This window comes from Melanerpes formicivorus, unplaced genomic scaffold (genome assembly GCF_026170545.1).
Source record: "Melanerpes formicivorus ecotype bairdi unplaced genomic scaffold, bMelFor1.0.p_v2 SCAF_98, whole genome shotgun sequence".
NCBI classification, from domain to species: Eukaryota; Metazoa; Chordata; class Aves; order Piciformes; family Picidae; genus Melanerpes; species Melanerpes formicivorus.
The window spans coordinates 1,215,612-1,241,493 of NW_027142450.1; the positions used below are offsets into that span (position 1 = coordinate 1,215,612).

A 25,882-nucleotide genomic window follows, 5' to 3' on the forward strand; every position below is an offset into this window, starting at 1 on the left:
TAAAGTGGCCCTGGTATATTAAATTACTAAAGTTATTAAGTGTTACACTCAGATACAAAGTTGTAGTTCATTATCTTTTATAACCAATTCAATTTATTTCACTGACTCTAGATATCAATGACTGTTTGGACAAAAGCTTGCATGTACGATAAAGCAAAATGTACCAAAGTAGAATATAATTTGGAATGAAATGTTATAAATAGGTGGATGTTTGTAGCAAAATTGTGTGTTAGCCTCACTTCATTGTCCCTTTTATGTCTATATAAAGAATAGTAGTTTAAATTCTTCCAAGGGAAAATCTATTTTCTTGAGCGGTCCACGTAATGAATAAATGTGTTGCAAAGATTAGAATAGGGAGGATGTTTCAGGATAACTTGCCTTTTCGCATGGCACTGTCTTCTTCCATAGAAGTCAGCTGAAGATTTGTCTTTGACCTGAGAGCACAAACTGGCACTGAAAGCCCTTCTTCCTTTTTCTAGGCAAAAATATTATAACCTCTGTATCCTGGCTGAACTCCAAAGTAGGTGATTACATTCTGCTTCTCTAATTTTTCCCTGCAGGCTCAACTAGATCTAGCATAATTTTCTGATGCATAGTATTACTGGAAACTATCAAGTCCCCTTCTTGCAAGGTTATTGTTAATTTTTTTCCTACTTGCCTCCTAATTTGTCTACTTTGTTTTGTCAGTAGTAGCTTGTTTGAAGGTCAAAATTGTTTGGTTCTGGGTTACAGCTTTTATTAAGTCGAGGGACCATGATTATGTGCAGTACTGCAATGATGGTATCTTTATATCACTTTTACGGTCATATCAGATCATATACATAGCAGAGCCCAGCTATAAAAGGAAATTAACTGTATTTTTCCCTCAAGCACTTGCACATTTTTTGTGTGTGTGTCAAATATCACATCATGCTGGGCTTAAAAAACAAAAGTCAAAAATACAACCCAAAATGACAAGACATTTAGAGTGTGTTTGAAAAGCAATTGCCAATTTGCTTGTAAAATTACACATCGCCCAACTCTAAATTGCATTAAAGAAATAATTCATTGCATTTTAAAGAGGCTATTCTCTCTGTGGCCATACAATAGAATAATATTTGGAAGAAGTTTGCACATCATTACTAGCAGGATTCATGTAATTCATACTTAGTATTAATCTGAGACATTATTTTTACTCTTAGAATAAACATTCACTTCAAAAGTTAAGCAGCTGTGGTATAACTGATGATTTCACTTCGGCTGTATAAAACTGTAATGCATGCACACAGTGTAGTTGCTTATTGAGTAACTTTAACTATGTAGAACTCTCTGGATGCTTATTGAGTAACTTTAATTAGCTAGAATTCTCAGCACTGAAATTACTTGATATAAACACTTCTATCGAAAATAGAGGATGCAGTGCTCCTCCCCTCAGCACAACCTCAAGTAAAATAGCATGACGTACAGTCCAGTGGATCACCCATACAGAGAATCCGCACAGATTCTAGCTGTGGGCACGTGAATTGATTGCTTAGGCCCAGTACCACAAGGTTAAGTGAAACACTACCACAGTAATTTATTATTAAGAGAAATGGTGATGGCTTAGATTAAGAAGATTTGTCTGCCTCTTCTAATTAAAGTCAGGTTCTTAAGAAGCTTTACTACCCTTCGAAGCCACAGAGACCAAAATTAGGATGCTAGTTCTGTTTAAAATGTCACTAGGTTTGTTTGTAATTCTATAGTGATTGAAGCAAGGGATCATTCTTCCAATGTTGTGATTCCTTATTTGGAAGCTTGTGAGACGAGACAAGACAAGCCCCCATGAATCAAAGTCTGGGTAGTCTGTTAATCAGCAATAGGTTGGTCCTGCAGAATAATGTAATGCTCTTGCAGTGACCCCTTGAAAACTGCATAAGTGGGAAGCTGGCAAAGAAATCACCTGTAAGGCACAGTACATTCTGTTGCAGACATGGTAAATTCTATTTCAAAGAGTAAATGCTAGCAGTAGATGGGCTGTATACAGAGGGTGAAGAAATGGTTAGGGGTAAAAGATCTATTTTCAGACATCATTTTACAGTAGCATTTATAATCCTGTATATGACAATAGCATCCTTTATATGGTCTGTCTCTGCAGAGGGGTTGGACTTGACCTCCAGAGGTCCTTTCCAACCCCTAACATCCTGTGATCCTAGGCTCCAGTGTCCTCCCTTGGTGGTCTACAGACAATATCAAAACCTCAAAGCAGTAGATCAATCACTTCTAACTTTTCTTCTGTTTACACAGCATACAATAAACCCATGGAGCTCACTGTTACAGGATAGTAGCAGCACAAGCATAAATTAAGTTCAAAGACTTCTAGCGTATTTTAAGCTTGGAATCAGTTTTGCTTACAGATGTGTAGACCTAGAGCAGCTCTGCCTGGATTAGTAAATTACAGAAATTTAAAACAGGTTAATATTTGGTAATATTTAATTTGACAAGATATTCCAAGGAAAAGAGGTCTTGATCACAATTCAGTTTCTAGTTGGCTGAGATTAGAAAAATATTTTTCCAATAGGTAAGATACAAAATTATGATTGACTACAGAATGCCTTGCTCAAAATGATCTGATGCTGCACCACAGTTGAGGAAAAACAGAGTGTGTGGGCTGACATTTGTCTGCAGTACACTAGGTCTTATGCAACTGTCAGAACAGTGTGCTGGAAGCCACTAAATTGATATTCAGCAGTTCACAGAGGGAAACATCTTTTCATTTGGTGTAGTGAAACAAAACAAGCTTATATGCATATTGATATGGATAAACTGCAAGCTCTGAGTCTCAGGTATCTAACCCAAGAATATATCTCATCAATGAATTCAGTAAGAGTCTCAAAGCTTTTACTAATCAATCTTCTAAACAATGAATTACACTCAATTGCTCTGTTGGACTTTGTTTATAAACCTTTGATGCTACAGAACATCTCTCACTTTGCCATTCTTTTCTTCTTAGATTAACTCCATCATGTTTTTATAGACAAGTGCATCCAATTAAGCACAAAAATCAATTCCCTACCATTCAGACAACCACTCACAAAATAAGAACAGCACCATATTAATGAAGGACCTCCTGAGAAAAAAACTGTTGCCCCATGGGATTTTGTGATTGGTTTCAAATCAAAAGTAAAGGTACTCAAAAAGATTACAGGAACTCACTTAGTTAAGTCCCTTTTATTTACTCTTACTCAGATTAAGGTTGGGATGAATAATACCTACTTTTTCTGAACAAAGAAGTGGGATAGTTCAGAAAATATTTCTTATTGTGAGAGAAGTGTACCACTGTAATCAGTATGGCTTGCTTTGAGCAATTCAGTCTACTTTAGTGTGTTCAAAATCCGGTTTCTCTTGCAGCAGGCATGAGCAATTCCTGTGTGACACTGGCCGAGGTCCTATGGGCAAGAGGAAGCCCTTTGGAGGAAGAAGAAATATGGGCACTCTTGTACTTGGCCACAGTGCATATTCTGGAGGACCTTCACAAAGGTGAGGTGGAAAGTACTTTCTTACAGGACTTACTGCTGGGAATTAATTCTTGAGTTACTTTAGCTTTTTTGAGTTTGTTGGGGATGGGGGAGGGTGTTGAGATAAAAAGCACAAACAGTAATAACAGCATATTGCTAATAAAAATGAGAAATATTGCAGTGCTGTTGGGATTACATGTGCCTTTCTCTGCATATGTAAGAGTTCTTCACACAGTTGGGTTTTTTGGGTTTTTTTTTGGTTGGTTTGTTGTTTTTGTTTTGTTTGCTTTGGTTTATTGTTTTTGTTTGGTTGGGTTGGTTTGGTTGTTCCCCCCACCAAAATTACACATCAGATAGTAATTCATCAAAGTACAACTATACATGGTGGAACAAGACAGAAAAGTTCTTTCTAAAATCTGAGTAACGCAAACACAGAAAGTACAGTGCCAGCTAGGATCATGTTCTTCATGTACTGATAAAGGAGGACAGGCAAATCCACATGGCTCCTTATTCAGCTAGTAAGAGAAAGTGACTTATCATGATGGCTAGGCAAGTCACCATGATGAATGCTTATCAAGCAGGCCAGCTTACAAGACAGCACAGCTGAGCAACTTGTGATGTTTTGACAACTGTTTATGACAATGGATATTCCTTTTGAGGGGAGAATGGATGAGCACGTAGATCAAAGTACTCAACACAAGTGAAGTGCAACTTCTGCTATAGGTGGAGCAGTGAACTTTTATTACCAAATAGTTGTTAATGTACTGGACCAGTATAAGAGGTTTACTATATCATCAGCTTGCTATTATGTGGTATAACATGAGAACAGAACACCCCAAACAAGGCAGGTGCCAGAAATGTACAAAGGAGTGGAGCACAGTTATCTGGATAGATTCTGCTCAGGTCCATCACAGTTAATTGACTCTGTGCCAGAAACTAAATTGACACTATGCTCTCCTGATCTCTTGTTTGTATGTTTAAAAACAAACAAACAAAACTGGGATGGGGGGTGGGGGGAAAGAAGCAGAAAAGACTTGTTGAATTTCTATTGACACTGTTCCACTTCCTTGGAGGGCAGTGAAGGTGAACTGCCTCTGCACAGTGTCATTCCAGTTGACTAAACCATATCTCTGACTCCATATCTCTTAATTACAGCTATATTGCTTCTGGAAATAGCTGCTTCTTAGAGCTAGTTCTGCTGTGTTTTTGCTGCACTGTGCTTGATGTAATAAATCATGCTAGGCCTGGTGGTGTCAGCACCACTTGCTGTGGCATTATTTCCTGTATTTCCTGTATGTTTGGGTACTGACTGGACAGGCAGGTATGCTGACTTGGCTGGCCAACATTACAGAAAACCAGGGAATCTTCATCTAGACTAAAGCACAGGCCGACTTTCTCTTTCTAAACCAGAAAAATTCCCTATCATGTGCTAGTTGTATTGCATACAATGGTACAGCAAATAGAGAAGGAGCTAAAGAGAAGGTTAGCTAATTAATTTAAGGGCTTTAATTTTCTAAAGAAATAAATGCAATGGCTGTTGCAAATACCAGTAGTCCATAAGTGTTGGATCTCTGGGTCCTCTGGCTGCACAAACCAGGTGTGTATGAGTTCCCAGGTTAACTTTTAACATATTTTTGCCATTCATTCCCCCAGCTCCTGCCCCACCCTCCACCCCCCCATGTATAAGAACTAAGTAGTCATTTTAAAATACATAATTTTTAAATGCTAAAATACTAAAGCATTCAGGGCATGTTTCTAAGCTTTTCTGCTATGGAGATCTGAATGGTCCCTGTTCTTATGGTCTAGACTGAAGAAAATGGTTCAATAGACAAAAATTATTATTAAAAAAAATTACCTGTGTTTTCAAGAATGCTTTATCTAAATATTGTTAATGCAGCTTTTCCTCATTCTAAAGTGAACAGATTGATCTAAGATGCTTTTTATCATGCTTTTTAAATGAACATTTTAATGAAATAATTTGGATGTCTTCAGTCAAATTCACTTACGCATGCAAGGGTGGAGTGCTTGCAGAACACCCTCATGCTTCCACTCCTGTTTCAGACTACCAAGACTGACCTCAGTGGTTCTCTGCAGTGGTATTTTTTGAGTACACAGCCCTTTACAAGAAGAACACAGTCCATTACGGAGACTCCAGCAAATAAATTGTTTCAGAGAGCAGCAAGAGCAAGCTGCTCCCTATGGAACAGGGAGCTGAGACCCAAGAATGGTTACAAGGCTGGCAAAGCAGGGGCTATGCCATCCAGGGCCCTGTTCCACAGTACTGAAATAAGGCAAGCAAGACACCACACAAGTTTGTGGTAATAAGTCAGGTCCAAGGTCAGGGTGGGAAGCTGTGTGAAAATCAGGTCTGGTGTGGGCAACCAGGGTCAGACAGCCCAAAGATCACCAGGCAAGTCCAAAGGGACAAGGCAAATCAGGTCATGCTGAAAAGTCAGTCTGTGGGTCAGGATCAATGAGGTCCACAGTCAGGAAAAGTATGGCTGTGGCTGAGCGGGAGACAGGCGCTTCTACGCCATATCTCAGGCAGAGGGGCAGTCTTGTCAAGCCTGGGACTATGAGCAAATGATGAAGGTAGGTTTCAAACAAAGGTGGACAAGGCTATTAATATCTGTTAGTGTCCTCATGACCTTGCCAGATTTAGAAATAGGCACATCCAGGAGGTCCCATGGTGTAATGGTGAGCACTCTGGACTCGGAATCCAGCGATCTGAGTTCAAATCTCAGTGGGACCTTAACTTTGCTTCTGGAGAGGAAGTTTTTTGATGAGCCGCTGGGGGGAACCAGGATTGTTTAGTCTGGAGAAGAGGCTGAGGGGAGACCATGTTGCTTTCTACAACTACCTAAAACGAAGTTATAGTGAGGTGGAGGTTAGTGTCTTCTCCCTAGCATCAACTGATAGAACGGGAGGAATTGGCCTTAAATTGTAGCAGTTGAGGTTTAGAAAAAAAAAATGTCTTTATTGAACCAGAGGTCAGGCATTGGAAAAGGTTGCCCAGGGAGGTGGTGACTGCCATCCCTGGAGGTATTCATGGCACTTTAGAACAAGTTTTAATGGCCATGGTGGTGTTAGGTAAATGATTGGACTTGATCATCTTAGAATTTTTTTCCACCTAAAACAATTCTCTGATTCTATGATTTAAGTTATTTATTTTTTTTTTTTTTACTTAGACCCCCTCTTTTAACAGAAGAGACATGCAGACAGAAAGACTGATTGTGAATAATGCTAAAATGTCATGGCTGCTAACATTATTCTAAATTTTAGTTTGGACAGTGCTCATAGTCAAATTTTAATTACAAAAAAAATTTATTTTTAAATCCCAAAGTTCAGATTAGTTGGAAATTATATTTCCAATCAAGAAAAAGCTTAGCAGTTTATAGCACTAGGACTTGGGAAGTTTGTTTCAGCTGCTACCTCAGCTTCTGTTGATTGATGTGCTGTAGTCATCTGTTTCTTCATCTGTACAATGGAAATAACAGGATACTGACACTGGCTTTCTGGTGAAGTAAATTGGCTTTGCTAGACACAATGCACTGAAAGAGAGGCAACTGAAACTCAGAGCTCACTGACTAGAAGCAGCAAAGAGAACAAAAAAAAATGTCACCAGAGAAGAGACTTGTACCATGGTAATGCAATGTAATGGAAGCTAACTTAAGAAGGGGGGGCTCAGAGGAGACCTTATTGATGTCTACAACTACCTGAAGGGAGCTAGTAGCCAGGTGGGGGTCTCTCCTCCAGGCAACCTGTGACAGAACAAGAGGATACAGTCTCAAGCTGCACCAGGGGAGTTTTAGGCTGGATGTTAGGAAGAAGTTCTTCGCAGAAAGAGTGATTGGCCATTGGAGTGGGCTGCCCAGGGAGGTGGTGGAGTCACCATCACTGGAGGTGTTTAAGAGGACACTGGATGAGGCGCTTGTTGCCATGGTTTAGTTGATTAGGTGATAGGTTGGACTTGATCTCAAAAGTCTTTTCCAACCTGGTTAATTCTATCCTATCCTATCCTATCCTATCCTATCCTATCCTATCCTATCCTATCCTATCCTATCCTATCCTATCCTATCCTATCCTATCCTATCCTATCCTATCCTATCCTATCCTATATTGAAGTCTTTTGCAAATGCCAGATTTAATGCATTTATGCTGTATTGAAAGGAATGTTCTACTTTTCCAATACTCTCTGGTGCTTTGCATAAAAAGATATATCAAAACTGTCCATTTTCTGCACACAGGATGTAATTCTGCCCTTCCTTATGCTTCAGAAATCCATTGAAATCAATATACTGTTTATATGTGTGAAATTAATTGGGAGAGAAGTTTTATAACCATCACTGAATTCCAGCTGACAAAATCAGCCAGGCATAAATGAATATTCCACTGACTTCTGTGTACATCTCCAGGAAACTTTGGTGATGGGTTTCGCTATGCAGCTGAGACGCCAGCAATTTGATATTCTAAGTGCAGTGAATTCAACACTAAGAACTCCATTATCTTCTTCAACATTTTTCAGACCCTGCCCTCTGTGTGATTTGTCCGTGGTCAGTACTACTGTCTGCAGAAGGAAATTTGTCCCTCCAAAACAATGCATCTCAAACAGAAGCTGTCCCTTTCAGTGCACCAGAATTGCTGCACAGACAAAGTAAAAGCCAGCACATTGGATTAACTAAGGTGAGGTATATTGCAATAGAAATCTTGATAGCACCTCATGAAGGCAAGTTTGTAGGATTGTAATGCAACATACCAGGTATCTACCATCAAATCCCATTTCTAATAACAATAATGTTTGAAAGATTTGCATTTATCTTGTAGCTCACCACTAGATTAGCAAGTATGTCAGCATAAAAATCAATTTTGAACATCAGTTCTCAAATTCTGCAGAAATGTGTGATGTTTAATCAGATATGGCAACTGTAGTCCCAGAAGCACTAGGACTACTGTATTCATATTGTCAGAGAGTAGAAACACTCCCAGGAAGTCAGAAATAAGTTCAGCTATGTTAATAATTTACTTTCCTTATCCCTGTCAAACAAGTCTCTCTAGATGGAACACTCAAGTGCCTAAAAGTTTTAAATGCCACTAGAACCACACCAGTGCCTAGTTCCTCAGGCAGAGCACAGTAGTTGCAGACTCCCACATAAGAGATCACTCAAACACATGCAGAAATGTGTAGCTTTGGAATAAATGGCCCTTACTCTAGTAATCCTCTCCCTGGACATGATTGCTGGTCAGACCCATAGGTAGCAGGGAACTTTAATCACCAGTGAGAGAACTTCAAAACTAAGAATGGAGTTTGAATATCTTCTCCTACCCGTGGCATCATTGGAGAGAGGGCAGCATCACTCATTTCCTCATGTTAAACAATATGCATTGTATGGCATCTAGTCCATAAGCCAAGAGTCACTATTGTACTTTTAGAGCTTTTTCCTGTAGTCCAGTTTTTTAAAAAATTAGCTGTTTGGCTTCTTTTTTGTGATCAAAGACACAAAAAGATAGTCTCTCTAGTATGAGCTTTCTGTGTATTTACTGGATTTAATTTTTTACAGGGTTTCTTTTTCTGTTTTGACAGATGTTGGTGTATTCCTTAGGAATGACTCTCTATTGGTCAGCAGACTACCAGGTTCCTCCAAACCAGGCCAGTGATATAAAGATTTATGTTCTCTTTTATTCTGCCTTATACTAATAGGTTCAAAGGTTGAGATGCATAATCTGAAATCATAGTAAAAAAGGCTTTATATTCTGGATCACTAGAAAGAACGGGAAAGCTGTGTCAAGGCCCAGACTTCACCAAAAACACCAGTTCATCCAAATCAGGATTCAGTTAGGCCACATCTTATCTTTTTTCTTTCATTTCCATCCCTCCCGATGTCACCACCTTTTTCTTCAAAACCTAGAATTGTTCCAATTAAGATGGACTGCATTTTGCTTTTAAGAGTTAAGATTATTTATTTCAAGACTGTAATAAGGAATATGCTGGCCAGGGAAGCAGATGAGTCACCATCCCTTAATGTATTTAAAAGACCTGTAGATGTGGCTCTTACAGATATGGTCTAGTGGTGGACACGGCAGGTTTATGCTCTTTTTCTTAAAGGTCTTTTCCAACCTAAATGATTCTATGATTCTAAGATAGGAAGGGCTAAATGATAAACATGTTGTCATGAATGTGGTGCTGTGCACATTTATGCACTTTTTCAAAGAATGGGATGCTGAAATAAAACTAAATAACTCTGAGCAAGTTCTACCAGCATCTCTGCTAGTTGAAATGGTTGCATTTATTGCTTACCTAGAACACCCTCAAAGATTAGTAGCACATATTTTGCTTAATTTCTATACAGACACCTTTGATTGTATGTTTTTGACTTGGAGAACATAAACTTTTCATAGATTTATCTTACCTTTCATGGGTGTACATGGTGTAAGAAAAGAGGTGCTATAAGCTAAATGACTCTTAAATTTAAGTATCTGGTCTCTATGGCACCTCTTTGGGATGGTGTAACTCCTGGCCTTTTTGAAGCTAATGCTGCTTCGTCTTACTTGTACATATCTTTAAGATTCACAGTTTAATTAGCAAAGTTCTGGAGCAAACTGAGCTGTTGTCTGTCACCAAGAAGCCCCTATATGGGCTGATGACCTCCTTGCAGATTTCCAGTTCCCTCCAGGGCTGTCCTGGATCCCATTAGAGACTCCATTTAGTCCTATTATGCTGCCTGCCTGGAATTTTCCCAAAGTCTAAAAGAATTCAGCACCCATTTCTCACCTATAGTAAAAGACTTCCAGAAACCCCTGGTCCCAGTTTACACAGAATTTCAGACCACTGGGAGATGTCATTTAACAGTACCTGCATTTTGGCTCAGTCCCTCCAGCTGAGTGACCAACTACACATGCTCTTGCTGACGCTATGTGAAGATCTGCCACATAAAAGACTTTCTCCTGAATCAATCCTGGAAGCATGTGAGGCACATCAGAAGGAATCTGCTTCCTTACCTGCAAACGTCTACATAAAGAAAATGGTCCAGTTTGCTATGGGAAGTGTCAGTGAGGTAGGTACTTCTCCCATACCTTGATCATCTCCTTTTTTTTGGTGAAAGAGGTGAGCAGCAGTATGGGATAGAGGTGACCAGTTGCCTTAAATGAATGCTTCTGTGAATTAAGGAAGTGAGATTTGGTTCTAGACATCTAAGCAGAAAAATTGAGTGGGCATATGTACAAGCACACGAGACAATGAAGCCATCTTTCACCACTCTTAGGTGCCTGGGAAGTTATACAAATCCAGCTATTGCATTGGCAATATCTTAATTTCTTTGATTTATATGAAAGTAATAACCTTTGCAGAGACTTTGCGCTGGCCAAAGGAATAGACATTGCACAAGAGAAAACATTTCCCCCAGATTTTCCACTCTGCTTTAAGATTTTCTTTGTGAAATGTGAAGAAATCACAATTACATTATATTGAGAATTTCATTCATTGTCCTTGAGTGGAACTGAATGTCTCCTGTTCAGTCTAGCCTGACCACATGAAGTTTTTAATAAGTAAGCATCTGAGTCTTTTTCAACATTTGAACATTTTTTGACGACAAGCTGAATGAACTGGAAGAAAACACTGGTTTTTTGTTTGGGTTTTTTTTTTTTTCCTTTTCCTGTTTGCAACCAGTATTCATTACCATTCTGAGATGACCTATTCATTACCAGTCTGAGATAACCTTTTCCCTGAAACTCTCTACTGTTCTTTTTCCCACTGTAACAGAGGGTGTCCCCTCTTAGACACATGTAGCATGAGAGCAGGAAGCCATGAAAAGTCAGCCCTGCTGTGTGCTAATCTGAGAAGATGAAGTTGCTTACACCAAGTAAATCAGCAGCCTCTGACAAGCAGAGGGCAAGGATCACTTCAGTATGAGAGTCTGAAGTCCGCATACCATATGACATTAACTTGCAGTACTACTGTCTTCTAGGCAGAGTGGGTAGTCAATGAAGACAGCACAGCCTCCCACCTTAACAGAAGTCATGTAATAAGGAAAAGACTGCATGAGAAAATATCTGACACCTCACCATTGTCCTCCCAGATGAATTTTCATCAAGGTAAAGAAAGACTTATAATGTGAATTATCTTTTAAGGATACGGCAAGTCTTTTCCGAGTCTCTCTCAAGCTAGGTGAATAGTTTAATTTCATGCCATAGTGATTACATGTAGTGGGGAATAGGATGTTTATTGCTTTACATATAAATGACTTCATAATGGAAAGACTCTGAGGCAAGTCAACAAGGTTTCTGTTCCTTATTTCCTCAGAGGACAGTAGCCTGAGAGCTGCAAAACAATGATAATAATTCAGTTTGCACAGAGTCGACTCTTAAAGCATATGCATGAAACCTGTGCACATAAAAGCCACCAACTTTCAAAACTGCCTTTGTATTTTGTATACTCCAGTCTATTTTCGAAGGTAGAGTGGCATTTCTGGAGTGATTTCAAGGCACAAGGCCAAATCCTGTTCACTATATAAATAACCCAGCATATACTATTTACACATTTCATTTGACTAAGATTAAGATTTTATTATCCTTCAGAGTAATTCTGTAACTTTAACTAAATATAGACCTCAAGTTTATATAATTCTTTTTTTTTTTGTTGGGTTCACTTCAACAGAAATCTCTGATTTGGGAGGCAGGGGAAGGGTGGTCCAAGATATGCAGGCTTTCTTTGGGTACAATCAATATTAGGCATTTGAACAACCTAAACTCTGTTCAGCAAAGCACATATATGTTCCATTAACTTCAACTAGAATTTAACACATGCTTAAATACCTGTGGAACATTTCTATTAAGTATTATTGGTTGTAAGAAAAAGAGATACTTTTCAGGGCAACATTCCATTCCATTTATTTCTTTATATATATATATATATATATATATATATATATATATATATATATATATATATATATATATATATTTATAATGAAAATTATCACCTTCAGACATTCTGGAAAACAACAAGAGACAATGCAACAAAGTAAAGTTAGAGTGAGACAGAAACATGTACTTCCTAATGACTTAGGAGAGCCCCTTAATGGAATTTCTGCAGCTGACTCTGGCAGTGGATTGTGTCTGGGCACTGTCCACCCTCTACACAGAAAGAATACTTTACAGCTGAAGGTTTTGGGCCTCAGAATAGAAGGAAGGAGAACTTTGCAGGTTATCTGTACTTTAGAACCTTTCAGTTAAACATAATAATAATATATTAGATTTCTTTTATTTGGAATGGTGGCAAAGAACTATTTTGGGTAAGAATAAGATGATGAAAATAACAGAATGCAGTTACCAAGCTTTCCTTGGTCCTTAAGGAAGTCAGGGTTAGAAGACAGACAGATGCAGATGATAGAAAAATTAGTCAGGCTAAATGCTATTTATGTTATCATGCAGATACAATGATTTGTAATTAAAGTATGTGATTCATCATATTTCCTTTTCATTTCCAGACAAAGGGTCCAGATTAATGAATTATAGTCAGTCAACAGAAGATTACAGACAAGTCTCTGCAGACTACAGCGATTCTAACAGTATTTCTGAAAGCACATCTTTGATACTGTCTAACCAAGGACATAGGAGAGGTAAGACTTCCCTGAAAAATTATGTTTATGAATTATGAAGCTACTCATGTATGGTCAGGTGATAGGTACTCCCATATACTTGTGGCTACGTGACTAGGGAGGTGTATTTGAACTAAGCTGCAGGGAAGAGAGGTAGCTTTATACTGGATTCTTTTTCTCTTGTGTCCTACAGTAAAGCCATGTATTCCTTGCTTACCATGCAGTGCCATCACCGCTTTTTTGCTTTGTTACATACCTTTTGCCAAGTGAAACTGTTCAGCAGATCACAGACAAAGCCTATCAGCATGCTTCTAGTACATGGGGTCTTGAAACAGATCGGAAATGGTGGAGCTACCCCACAAATGCAGCACTGAAGTCAGTTGCATCTATGAATAATATTTAAGACTTGAATGGTGGGGATTAATGTTTCTTCAAGCCTGTTCAAAAACAAAGGGGCTAATTATGATATGTAGAGGAAAAAACCATCCAAACAACCCTTTGTTTTCTTTTAATTTTTGTCCTAATGACATTGAATATTTCCTGCTTAGTGTATTAATTGTGCTAAATGCTAGGCTGCAATGCTGCTCTTCTGATTTACTTGGTCTAGAGGTACCAAAGTTTGAGTTTTAGCTTCATTTGCAGTCCTTTCTGGCAGGATCAGCATGAAAGAAACTGTCATGGAGCGGATCCACCCAGTGAAGATACTGTGGTAGATGTCGGTCAGGGCTCTTTACAAGCTACTGAAATCACAGTGTAAGGGGATATTATGAAACAAAGAAGGGAATTCAGCAGGAAGGAGACTACTGCTATGCATATGCATCTTCATGTTTAAATTGGAATCTGAGATAAGGACACCTAGACAGGCTGTTCAGATTGCCCAGGAGCAAAAAGTTCCTGTTGCCAAATGTCACCAGCAGCTCCTACATAAACAAGCTCACCATGCCAGCTCCACATTCTCAGACTCCTGCTCATTTATATTCTCCATTCCACAGTAATTCACCTTCCCATCTGCTTTCAATTTTTTTTTTTTTTTCCATTCTTCCTTGGGTACTTCTCCTGAGCTTCCAGACCCAGAGGTGGAAGTTTTCTTCTTTATTTCCAGAACTTCCTCCCTCTGTGAGCCTCCATGAGAAATTACATACTAGGTCTTCCTGTGGCATGGATTCAAATATGCTCTGCAAGTATGTGTGGGTTTTCATTTCTTCCCTAAGGTGTAACCCTGACATCCACTACATCAGTTACAATTCAACAAAGTATGCACATCAACATGTTAGTTCATTGATGTCATAACTAACAGAAAAGTGCTGAGTAGTCCTTGTTTTTTCTCATTGAGTTTATGATACCTGGTTGATGATTCATAGGAAAATCATAGGAACATATTACCCACACTTTTCCAAATTTGAAAGGCTTAATGTTTGCTAGTTGAAAATAAAAGGCATAGAACATGATGTCGAGGGACTAATTTCCCTAGGAAAAAATGGCAAAGAATCTGGGTGCCTACTTCATTATCACAGGTCTGCCAGAGAGAAAGTAAATGAGAAAAAGAAACAAACATGCAATTGCATCTCAGCCCCAAGCCCTTAACCCCAAAGCTAAGGGAAGTGAAGTTACTCATACAACTGCTGTTGATATTCTTATCCTGAAAGGCACCTTTCTAAAGCTCCAGAATTGCAATCAATATAAGCAGCAATAAAAACCTGAAATTGCAGCTGCTCCCCATGTGATGCATACATGTCAGTCACATACCTAGTGGCACAATAGTGAAGGTCAAACTCAGGAGGCTGCTTTTTAAGTCCTTTTAAAATAATTGGTCATTGCACTCAGGATTTAGACAAACCCAAAAAAAATAAAATACAAAGGAAAACACAGAACAGGAAAGCTTGTTTGCTGCAGACATTCTTTCCTCAGATAATGTATCTGAAAAAGAAATATTACCATCTGGTACAGCACCATTATCAAGGAAGATCAATGTCTTGTATTAGGCTCATTTAACATCTAATAAATGAAGCAATCATTTATAGGATCAACTTCGCTGAGAGCCATATGTTTCTTAAACATCAGGAATGTGCTGCTTGTGATCAAAGCATGGCAGTCTGGACACTGAAGCTAGCCACTCTGTCCCACTGCCAAAACATCTGAGGCATGAAAATAAAGGGGAATTTTATGTGCTTGTCAGAGTATATTTATACAATTATGTGAACCTTATATATTTTGTGAGGCTTTCTCATTAAAAAGCGTGGTGTTTCAGGATTTAATCTTAACTTTTTAACTAGCCTTGGGTATTTCGCTTATCTCAAATATCACATTTTTTCACTACCATCTGCAGCCTGAGAAAAACATGTTTATGAATATTTTAGCAATGTGACTGTAGATTTTCTAGTTTTTAAAATTGCAGTTTGTGGTTGGTACACTAAAATTCAGTGTTATGTTTTTGAGTTGGAATTCAGAGTGATGTCACAGGGTGTAATTCATAGATATTTTACCCAGAGAAAAAGCTGGCTTCAATGATTGTTGCTTCCACAGAGTTTGTTTTCTAGCCTCTATCATTCCACCTATGTAATAGTATGATATCCTGTTCTTCAAATAAGATCAATGAAACTATCTAAGTGAAGAAAAATTCAACATTCCCACCCTTCCCTAAAGGTTTTAAAATACCTCTTCTGCTAGAAGAAATGTTCATGGAACTAATGCCTGCATAAGTTTCTCCAGTTCAAGCTCTAAATTTAAGCCTTCATGTATTTGGGCAAAACAATGTCTATGATGTCAGTGCAAAAAAGATACAAATATTTTTTGCTAATGATGCATAAACCATCCTATATTCCCACCATATTTTTACAATGTTAAAAACATTCACAATATAGTTAATGTACCAAAAAATGAGTGGAATATATACAAACAGTTTTTGTTTTAGTGATTTTATATCCTACTCTGATTAAGCCAGAGAAGTTTCATGGCTTCCCCACCACTCTTATTTTATGGCTGGAATAAAAGAAGAATACTAGTAGCAATTTCTGAAGAGCACAATCTGTTTCAGAAATTACCCCCATACACATGGAAATAACAGCCACTGCACCTTACAACTATTTCCCAATTTACCTTCACATGAAGGGTTACCAAGAGGAAGTAACAACAATTAGAGAACTGAGAATACTACTAGTGTAGTATTATTAATCTTATGAAACAGCCATTTATTATGCCCAAGAAAGGACACATGAGAGGGAGCAGCCAGGCAAAATTTCCTCCTTGTTTTAGTAGTCCCAAGATCTGATGCTGAGTGCTGCTACAATTGCTTCAATTGTGAAATTTCCTTCATTCATTTCAGGTAAAGTTCCACAGACACACAGGTCATGGGACCCGACCCTTACTGGGTCAAGGACACAAAGTAGCTACAAGCTTTTCATAAACAGGTAAACAAAATGCATATTCCTACAAGATGGCAGCTGGTTTATTGTCAAGCGAAGCAGGATGGCTATTGTGGTAACGTCATTATCAGAAAATGCCTGGATCACCATCTGAATCTGCTTTGATAGTAGATGCTGTTTAAGTAGAATTAAAGTACACTTAGACTAGCTGTTCTAGTGAAATTAAGTTGGCCCCTGAACAATCTATACAAAAGTGGGCACATTGCTTTCCACCTTTACTTTTTATCAATGTGTCCTGCCAGATGTCACTGGCCTCCCAGAACAGTTGCCTTCAGCACAACTCCTGATGGATAGGACAGGTATGCAGCAATAACTGAAACAACTGGAAAACAGCTCCACAGAGAGCATGGAAGGGAAAAATGTGTTCAGAAGCTATAAACAGTCCTTGCTTTTACTGGCAAGACATTCTGCAGAGTCTATATTTGTCTACATTCAGAATTTGGATCTGGTCATGCCTTGCTGTCACCTCGACCGAGGCCTGATACATTCTATAGTCATTCTGGCAGAACATGTATATGATCCATCATTTTCAGTGAATTTTTGCATTTGCATCTCAGTTCTTAAACTGATTTGTCTCGCTTATGCTAGCCGCATCCAGCCCTACACCACCACTTTACTGAAGAGTTGTAGGTAACTCAGGGACACAAAGTAAAGACCTCTGCTGGTCATGAGGATTAGCCTCATTTCAGTCATGATATATACAGCAGCCCTGCAGATACAGACAAGGAAAGCTGAGAATTGTACAACTGATACTAACTCCTTTCCAAAACCAAGAGAAACCACTGCTGCCAAATGAGTTTTCTAGACTGGAAGTTAGCATAGAGCAGTTGTAATCCTGGCTGATTCTGAATGAAGAGACATAAGGACTGTTAGCCTCTAGGCACCACAAAGACCAGAATCCCATAGCTAAGCACCATGTAAATCCCTGCTGACATCCCATTTAAATTGAGTTCTTGACCCAGTTAACCAGGAGTTTCTTCTTTTAACCATGACATGAGTAATTCAGGCCTACAGGAAATGCTCCATTTAGATCAACTCCCAATTAAATGTATCCCAAGTAAACAGTTTGAACTTCCTGATAAATCAGTCACAATAATCTGAACAGTGTGAGATACCCCAGTAAACCTCTATGCAGTAAGAACTGAAAGCAGTCTGCAGTACAGTGGCAGCTTTTGTTATGAAAGCAGTGTCACTCTAACTACAGAGACATACATACATATTTGCGCATATAGGCATCAATATCTGCATCACACTCCTGGCAAGGATATCAGTAACAAATTATTTATTTACTGACTATTTTGGAGTAACTGCCATACCTCTGACTACCAACCTGGATATTACTTTGATATCCTTCATCTAAAATCATGCTGCCAAGAAAATGTTTCCCTCCTGTGCTGAAAGACAAACTCTCTTCTCCAAATTTACAGCAAACTGTATTCCATAGAACTTCAGGGATTGTAACTCTCACTTTTGATTATAAGCATCTGCAAAATGTGCTTCTACCAAGGTCACCATTCTATTTTAAGTACCATGATAACAGTGGAGTTGAAATAATTAGCCCATATACAGGAGGACAACCAAAAAAAGATTCTGTGTGATTTTGATGTCTGTTAACAATGTAAACAACAAAAATCCACCTCAACAAAACTTTCCCTTCTATACCACATAATAATTCCTCATTGATAAAGTGTCTACTGCATTTTAAGTTTATTCTGAGCATACATGTGCCTGGAAAAGACCACTACTTTATAGGTTAAAATATAGTACACAGACAGCTATCTGATCTGAGATTTCATACACCTTTCTCTAAATGGAAAACTCCCTCAGTTCTCAAATACATTAATTTATTCTGAGGAATTAATATTCCAAAAATTTAGTTCCCATTCTGGAAGATTCTGAATTGTATAACAACAAATGTCATGGCTTTCTGAGGCTTGTGTGCTTCAGAAAATAAGAAATGAGAAACTAACTTCATCCTGTAGAATTACTAGAAAGAGAGGGGGCCTTGTGGCTTCACTGGACTTGAACAAGATGGATCTGGCTCACCAAATGAAACAAACAAACAAAAAGACTATTACTGAATTAAAGCAGAGTTTAGATTTATTGATAAAGGTAATTTATAAAGGTAATTATAAAGGTAATTATTTTTCTTCTGTAAACAAACATTTAACAAGTTATAATTGACATTAGCCTGGATTCCATAACATTCCCCCAATGTGTCTTAAGCTCTTTGTCCTCTAGTCTGTGTTGTTTTGATTTCATGCTATGTATATTGCTCACTGTGACATTTCCCTTAAAGGTCCGTCAGCTCTGTAGAAGAAATCCCAGGTGGAACTCAGAAGAACAGCAGACAAAACCTACTAAGTTTAGATTCCACCTTCTCTGTGTCTACAAAGGACTACACAGCAGCTGCCACATCACAGAAATGTCTGTTCCACAGGAAGGAAAAGGTGACTAATGAAAAATGAATAAGCTGATTTAGAAATGTAAATAACACTAAAGAGAAACCTCTCATCCAGTTATTCTTTAACAGTGACATGCATATTATCTACTGAGTCATCTTAGTAGATGAATATTCTAAACTGGCAGACTCCAAACAAGGTAAGATGCTGGTAACTCAGACTTGAAGGCAGTAAAAATTCTTGTCCATAAATACTAAGCAAAAGCTTGCAATCTAACCCTCTGTGATCTACACATGTGATTTCTGCAAGCATAAAACACTATATGAACTGCATATGAACTGCTTTCACCAACCACTTTGGTGGGGCTTCAGAACAGCAAAAACATTTACAGAGACACTGAATCCAAACACTTGCTGGTTAATGGTTACCAAAGGACAGAAAGCATAGGCTTCCAGTGAGTGTGGCAAAGCAACAGTTCACCTAAGGGTCTACTGCTAGTTTCTGGTTTGTTGTAGGATTCTGTTAAATGAGAAGGATGAGAAGGATAACTTTTCACAAAAAAAACCCCAAACAAACAAACAAACAAACCCCAAACCAACAAACAAACAAAACCAACACAAAAAAAAAACCCAACAAAATGAATCACAGAAAACTCACAATGGTGCTGCCCATGCCGCTTTCTGTTGTGGACATAAGTTGGTGATACCCTTCTATTCCCAGTTCACAAACTCAAGACTAACACAGTGAAAGAAATTTGATCAAGAGTTTCAAGTAGATACTTTGGGAAATTTGGGAAATTATGGGTTTTATATATAAATTAAGTTTTAAATTTTGTTAATATGATTTTTGCAGACATAATAATAGAGCTCCTTAGAAGGAGTCCAGAAACTGTTACAACAAAGTCTACTCCCTCTTTATAGGTGATACAAAACAGCATTACCAACTCCTATTATGAAACAAACCATAAATTTTCTCCAAAAAAAATAGAGATCTAAATGGGTCAAGGTGATGTCATGGAGAACAGCTGGAAAGATCTACATTTACCACTTGCAGACATATAGTTATTTCTGTCTGCTTCAAGAATCTAAAAGCATAGGTGGACCTGAAAAATACCCAGCATGTAAAATTCCTTGAGGTGGATGCTCAGCAAGAAAAAAAGCATCTTGTGCTGTTGAAGTTTGCTGAAGTTAAACCAAAATAATACAATGTATGCTAATAAGAAGTATCAATCAGCTTTCTTTACAGGAAAGAAAGCAGCTCTGCACCACCCTATGGAAGCTAGACTTAGGAAATCACAGTTGTGTATATATATATATATATATATATATATACTTGGATGTGTGTACATGTCTGTGACTGTCTTCATAGTAACTTGGGAATCAGATGGGAAAAGGTCTCAGAAGAAATGAAGTTTCTGTCAGTGCCATGAAAATAGATGCCTTGCAATGGAAATGGATCTTGGTTAAGTGCCTTTACAGAAAAAAAAAGTCTTCACCAGGGACTTATCTCTAATTATACCCCAGAGTCCATACAAGAGACTCCAAACAGAGAAAGTTCTTCAGTCAGCATTTGCAATTTATTAGGCACTGAAGTCAATTAGCTATAGCATAGAGATTAACAGAAATAGGTTTCACTAGAACTGGTGTTTGGGATCTTCACTACATTAAGGAGCTATTCAATTTCTAAATTGCCTCCTTACAGTTTTCAGGTCCAGAATTTATTATTTTATCTAGTGAACCACCAGTGACCTTACAGCTGCCTGGATCAATTGTGGTAAGTATAAATATTAATAATTCAGAATTAACCTAGTGACTCTTTAGTTGGGGATCTTTGTAAGTTGCATCTGAGTCCCAGTTCAGTATTCTTGCCATGTCCTCCTCCAAACTAAGTTAAGGTTCCTGCAGAGGTATTAAGACTTGAAAGGAGGTAATTTAATTCTCAGTGCTATGTAGTTATTTCTGTTGAGGTGAAAATAGCTTAATTTACCCTTCATAGCTAAGAATGCTTACTTTAGCACAGGACTTTTGAGATAGAATAGAATAGATGAAGAGCAATCATGAAGTGTGACTTAGAGTGCTGAGATATTGGACTCCTCTGGTTTGCAGGCACATCCTCTGCCTTTCATTAAGATAAGGTGAAAGGCTGACAGTATGCAGCAGTAAAAAGGAGGGCAAAGAAAATTTGGAATTTCTCTCAAATCTAGAGATTTGGTGATTGTTGAGTCTGAGTTTGCTCAGCTATTTTTGGGGGATTCCCAGGGTTTTTTTAAACAGTAGAAATGTTTGGGGAATAAACTTTGGAGAAAGGAGGCAGGGAATCGTGCAGTGCTGTGACCAATTCCATCAGGTTATGTGGAGACAGCAGACTAAAGGGCCTCAGCAATAAATACTGTGGAACTTGCATTGCTTGTACTGGGTACTCATTCTTCATTCTTTGTTACATGTTCTTAGACTAAAAAAGGGAAATCCTATTTGTCCCAAAGGGATCTCAATGTGATTCTACTTAATGGGCAGTGCCTTGAGGTACAATGTGACATCAAGTCCAAGGCAAGAGATGTTTTCAACACCGTGGTGGCATATGCAAACTTGGTGGAACATTTCTACTTTGGCTTGGCTTACCTGAAAGGTAATGAGACACAGTTAACTAACTACAGCAACAGTTCTCTCCACCAGTGCCTCTGTAGTCACTTTATTAACAAATTCCAGTAAGATCCTTTAAGGTGCTCAGACAAAAGTAATCCAAAGCTTAAAAAAAAGTTAAGTATATTGGTTTAAACTGTACTGCACTGATTAAAGCACATCTACACTAGGACTGTGCTTCAGTATAGCCATACTGTTACTGGCTGATGTTCCCATGCAGAAAAGGCTGTGTCCCAGGACTGCATTGGGATAATATTGAGGCATGTAGCTCCAGCAGAAATGCCAGGCAGCACTGAGAAAGGCAGACTGCATTTTCTTTCCTAGATATAAATCAGAGTAGAGGTTCAGATATTTCATCTACAAGACCACATCTCACTATCTCATTTATGATGGCAAGTGTGGCTGAGGCACTAGGAAGAAACAAATCTTTTATTTAGGGCATAAGGATTACAATGGGTTGCAGAACCTGAATGATGAGCAGAATGGTAGCCCTATCAATTCTTGAGTGACTCCATAGATATCACACAAATTCAGCATCTAACAATTGCAATCCTAAATTACACACTAAATGTTACCCTAAATTCTTCATCAAAGAAGCAATAAGTTAAGCCATGACACAGAGAACAAATCTCAACTGATATGCATGATCCATTTTGATTTTTGCTAGTGATGCACTGAATGAAGACAGTAGAACTTTGAGCTACCAAAGTATCTCCAGTTTTATCACAGAACCCAAAATTCTGATTTCAGGTAAAGAATTCTTCTTTTTGGATGAGGACACCAAGCTCTACAAAGTGGCCCCAGATGGCTGGAATGACCAACCCAAGAAGAAAAGCTCCATCATTAATTTCACACTCTTTCTAAGGATAAAATTCTTTGTCAACCACTTTAATGTTATCCAGTAAGTGCATGGCTCTGGTGACTTTAAGAAAACCAGGAGCATATATGGTGGCTGTTCAAGGCTCCTCCTGTGATCCTAAACCTTTTTGTGTTCCAGGCATGGCTTGACAAGACATCAGTTTTACCTGCAGCTTCGTAAAGATATTTTGGAGGAGCGACTATATTGCAACGACGAGACTGCCCTGAAACTCGGCGCTTTGGCTTTACAGGCAGAGTTTGGCAATTATGCTTCTGAGGTGTGGATAAATCATACAATATTTCTCAGAGGTCTCTCAACAGCTTTTGCAGCTTTTGTTTGTCACATAGAGTTTAAAGGAGAACTGTGAATAGCACATAATTTCAGCTAGGTCCTCCAGTAATCGTATTTCAGATTTAATTTTTTTTACAAAATGTGCCTGATTTAGGAGCAGTAATGAGACAGGTGAAATTGGCAGGAAATATAGGAAAATGATAAAAGACTCCTGGTCTTTCATAAATGGTAACATAGCCCAGAAACTCTGGCAATCTGCAGAAAATTTCCAGCACAGGCACAGCTTGGATGTACAGAGTGACTTAAAGGGATTAGAAAACATGAAATTTAAAAAAAACCAAACAAAACCACAACAAAAACTCTCCAGAATTCACAGCTCTTTTGTGTGTAGGCTTGGATCCTCGAGCTGTAAAGACAGGAAAGCTGTTTATTATGTATCTGAACTACTTAGCCTAGTTTTGAAGTGTACAGAAAATATCCATTTATGATCTCTACCGTATCATCAGTTATCTAAGTTAGTGTAGGTCTATTAATTCATCTCTGAGTGGTTTGATCCACCTGGTCAGATCCATTACAGTGTTGGGTCACCCATTCTAGGTTGTACTGATGTACAGTACAAGCCCAGAGCAGTTTGTGCTTTGAGCAATTGGCTGAGGACAGGTGCAAGAGACACATTTGTCTTTAAGGATGCTGCCTGCTGTCCTCATCTTTCAGAAAATGGCAACAGGGTGACCTCAGTGTACAGGTCACTCTGAAAATGTAAATGTACCAAATCAGAACCATCAAGAAAGAAGAAAAGGCTCCTCTCTCTTCAGCTTTATCATTTTTTTCTCCCAAAGATGCACGGAAAGAGCTATTTTCGGGTTGAAGACTACATTCCAGCAAGCCGAATAGAGAAAATGACCCTGGCATATGTACAGCGAGAGCTTGCTAAGTTGCATCGTATGAATCGTTCCCTGTTTGAGGATGAAGCTGAACTAGAATTTCTAAAGGTAACTTGCCATGCCCTCAATATTGTTTATTTATTTTAAGATAGAGAGTGCCTCTCTATCTACCATTGTTTATTATTTCCTCCCTTCCTGATGCAGTGGATTTGAATTATGGTGAACAAATTTTAATAGGCCACAAAATACCTCATCATTTCGTTCTGCTGTGGGTACTGTCACCCTAACTCACAATGTACTTACATGTTAGGTTTCATTCCACTGATACTCTGTAAAGGGCTAATGCACATTTCAGAATATTTTCAACGTCCTAAGGGGTGATGCAAAATTTCAGCATGTTACCAACATGACTGCATTCCAGACAGATTCCTCTCCTATGAGGGCAGACTGAAGGAGTTGGGGCTGTTCAGTCTGCAGAAGAGAAGGCTCCGAGGTGACCTAATTGTGGCCTTCCAGTATCTGAAGGGGGCCTACAGGAAGGCTGGGGAAGGACTTCTCAGGATCTCAGGTAGTGATAGGACTAGGGGGAATGGAATGAAGCTGGAGGTGGGGAGATTCAGGCTAGATGTGAGGAGGAGGTTCTTCACCATGAGAGTGGTGAAACCCTGGAATGGGTTGTCCAGGGAGGTGGTCGAGGCCCCGTCCCTGGGGGTGTTTAAGAGCAGGCTGGATGAGGCTCTGTCCAGCCTGATCTAGTGTAGGGTGTCCCTGCCCATGGCAGGGGGGTTGGAACTAGATGATCCTTGTGGTCCCTTCCAACCCTGAATGAAACTATGGAACTATGAAAACACCTACAGGATGTATTAGAGATGATTATAAAACACAGGAATAAACACTTCCTTGACTTCTGAAACTACAGCAGCTGTTCAGCCATGTTCTAAACATGTATTGGTTATTTGTTTAGAAATATCTGTGAGCCCTAAAGGACAGGAAGGAGTTATCTGAAGTATTTTCTCACATGACTATTGACAAGGATGTGAGATTTAATTTTTTTCCCTTAGATTCTCCTCCTCCCCCAGATTTCTCTGATTTCCATCAAATGAAAAATATCAGGGATTAGATAATGGATAAATATCAGTAGGCATTTTGCTGCAGTGCCACATGCTTTTATTTATAGAATCATTTCGGTTCATTGCTGTTTAATTATATTAGTTCCTCATTTAACACTGTCAGTGCAATTGAAGTAATAGATTGAAGCTTTGCGTGGCAAATCCAGTGAAGAAAAGCAGCTTTGGTATTATCTTTTCCAATGAGTAAGTCTTAGAGGGAGCCAACAGATCATACAAAGTGAGAAAGATAGCCCCCATGGCAAAACCATGCAAATTCCAAATATAAAGGAGATTAAAAATTAAAACTCAGATTCAGCTGGTGATTGTAAATGCCCCAGTTTTCAGGACCTGAATATTTCTGCTCTGCCTACTTTCTGAAAAACAGATCTTCTTAAAAGTCTTTTATTTTGGTCACTCAAAATTTCTCTTCATGGTTGAAAAGTCAGCTGGGGACCCCACATTAGCTTCCCAGAAAAAAAAAAAATAAAAAATTAGAGTAAACTTATATTGATCTACAGATAAAAAAAAAAAACAACAAACAAAAAGGATAGAAAACCCTCCTCATACTTCATAATTCTGTAAAGGGTCTGACTCACATTTTCATATTTTGTGTCTGAGTGTAGGAGGTAGGAAGACAATCAACAAGACCCAGATCCTCTGTGTTTGTTCCTTAGGGTATCCTCTGTGTTTGTTCCTTAGAGTATCCTCTATGCAGTCAGATGGCAGGGACAGAGGGTGTCTCCTCAGTCCCTTGAAGTAGGATTATCCTGCCTAACTTTTCACCCAGCAATGAGCACTGTGCAAAAAAGAAGTAACACTGAAGATCTGTTACTATGAAATCTAGCACTGAAGGGAATTATGGGTTAGTGAAACTACCTCAAAAGTTACCACTATGTTTAAGTGAGATACACTGAGGTATAACTTAACAGACCCTATCACTTAAGATTCCTGGCAATGGAAATTTGTAAGGTCTGATTTTGAAAGATGAGACCTGTGAAGGAATGGGCATATGCACCTGAGCATGCTGGGGTCTTTGGTGTCACTGCAGTTAAGATTTACTGCTGGTCATCCTTTTTGTAGTGTAACAACATCAGAATAGTCCTAGCTCCAAAGTGTCAGTTTAACTAAGATCATCATATTTGCTATACCTTGTGGTTTCTGGGTTTGCTCAAGGGAAAGAAAGAACACAGAAAAGAAAATGGAAAAAAAC

At 38.6% G+C, this 25,882-nt stretch overlaps 1 protein-coding gene and 1 non-coding gene across 5 annotated transcripts in view; both read left to right on the top strand.

Moving 5' to 3' along the window:
• Positions 1-25,882, top strand: part of FRMPD2 (FERM and PDZ domain containing 2) — a 74,367-nt gene that overhangs the window by 6,346 nt on the left and 42,139 nt on the right. For 2 of the 4 annotated variants that reach the window (XM_068166167.1, XM_068166170.1), the window contains exons 2-15: positions 480-520; positions 3,367-3,495; positions 7,999-8,156; positions 9,055-9,120; positions 10,340-10,525; positions 11,435-11,561; positions 12,956-13,087; positions 16,389-16,473; positions 18,788-18,938; positions 20,592-20,663; positions 21,341-21,515; positions 22,280-22,430; positions 22,527-22,665; positions 23,519-23,671. In XM_068166167.1, coding sequence (XP_068022268.1) covers positions 480-520; positions 3,367-3,495; positions 7,999-8,156; positions 9,055-9,120; positions 10,340-10,525; positions 11,435-11,561; positions 12,956-13,087; positions 16,389-16,473; positions 18,788-18,938; positions 20,592-20,663; positions 21,341-21,515; positions 22,280-22,430; positions 22,527-22,665; positions 23,519-23,671 — 1,765 coding nt within the window. The remainder of the gene's footprint in view (positions 1-479; positions 521-3,366; positions 3,496-7,998; positions 8,157-9,054; positions 9,121-10,339; positions 10,526-11,434; positions 11,562-12,955; positions 13,088-16,388; positions 16,474-18,787; positions 18,939-20,591; positions 20,664-21,340; positions 21,516-22,279; positions 22,431-22,526; positions 22,666-23,518; positions 23,672-25,882) is intronic. The other 2 variants (XM_068166168.1, XM_068166169.1) reach the window with 2 other exon arrangements.
• TRNAP-CGG (transfer RNA proline (anticodon CGG)) lies at positions 6,154-6,225 on the top strand. The gene has a single exon. It is a non-coding gene; the product is annotated as a tRNA-Pro (tRNA).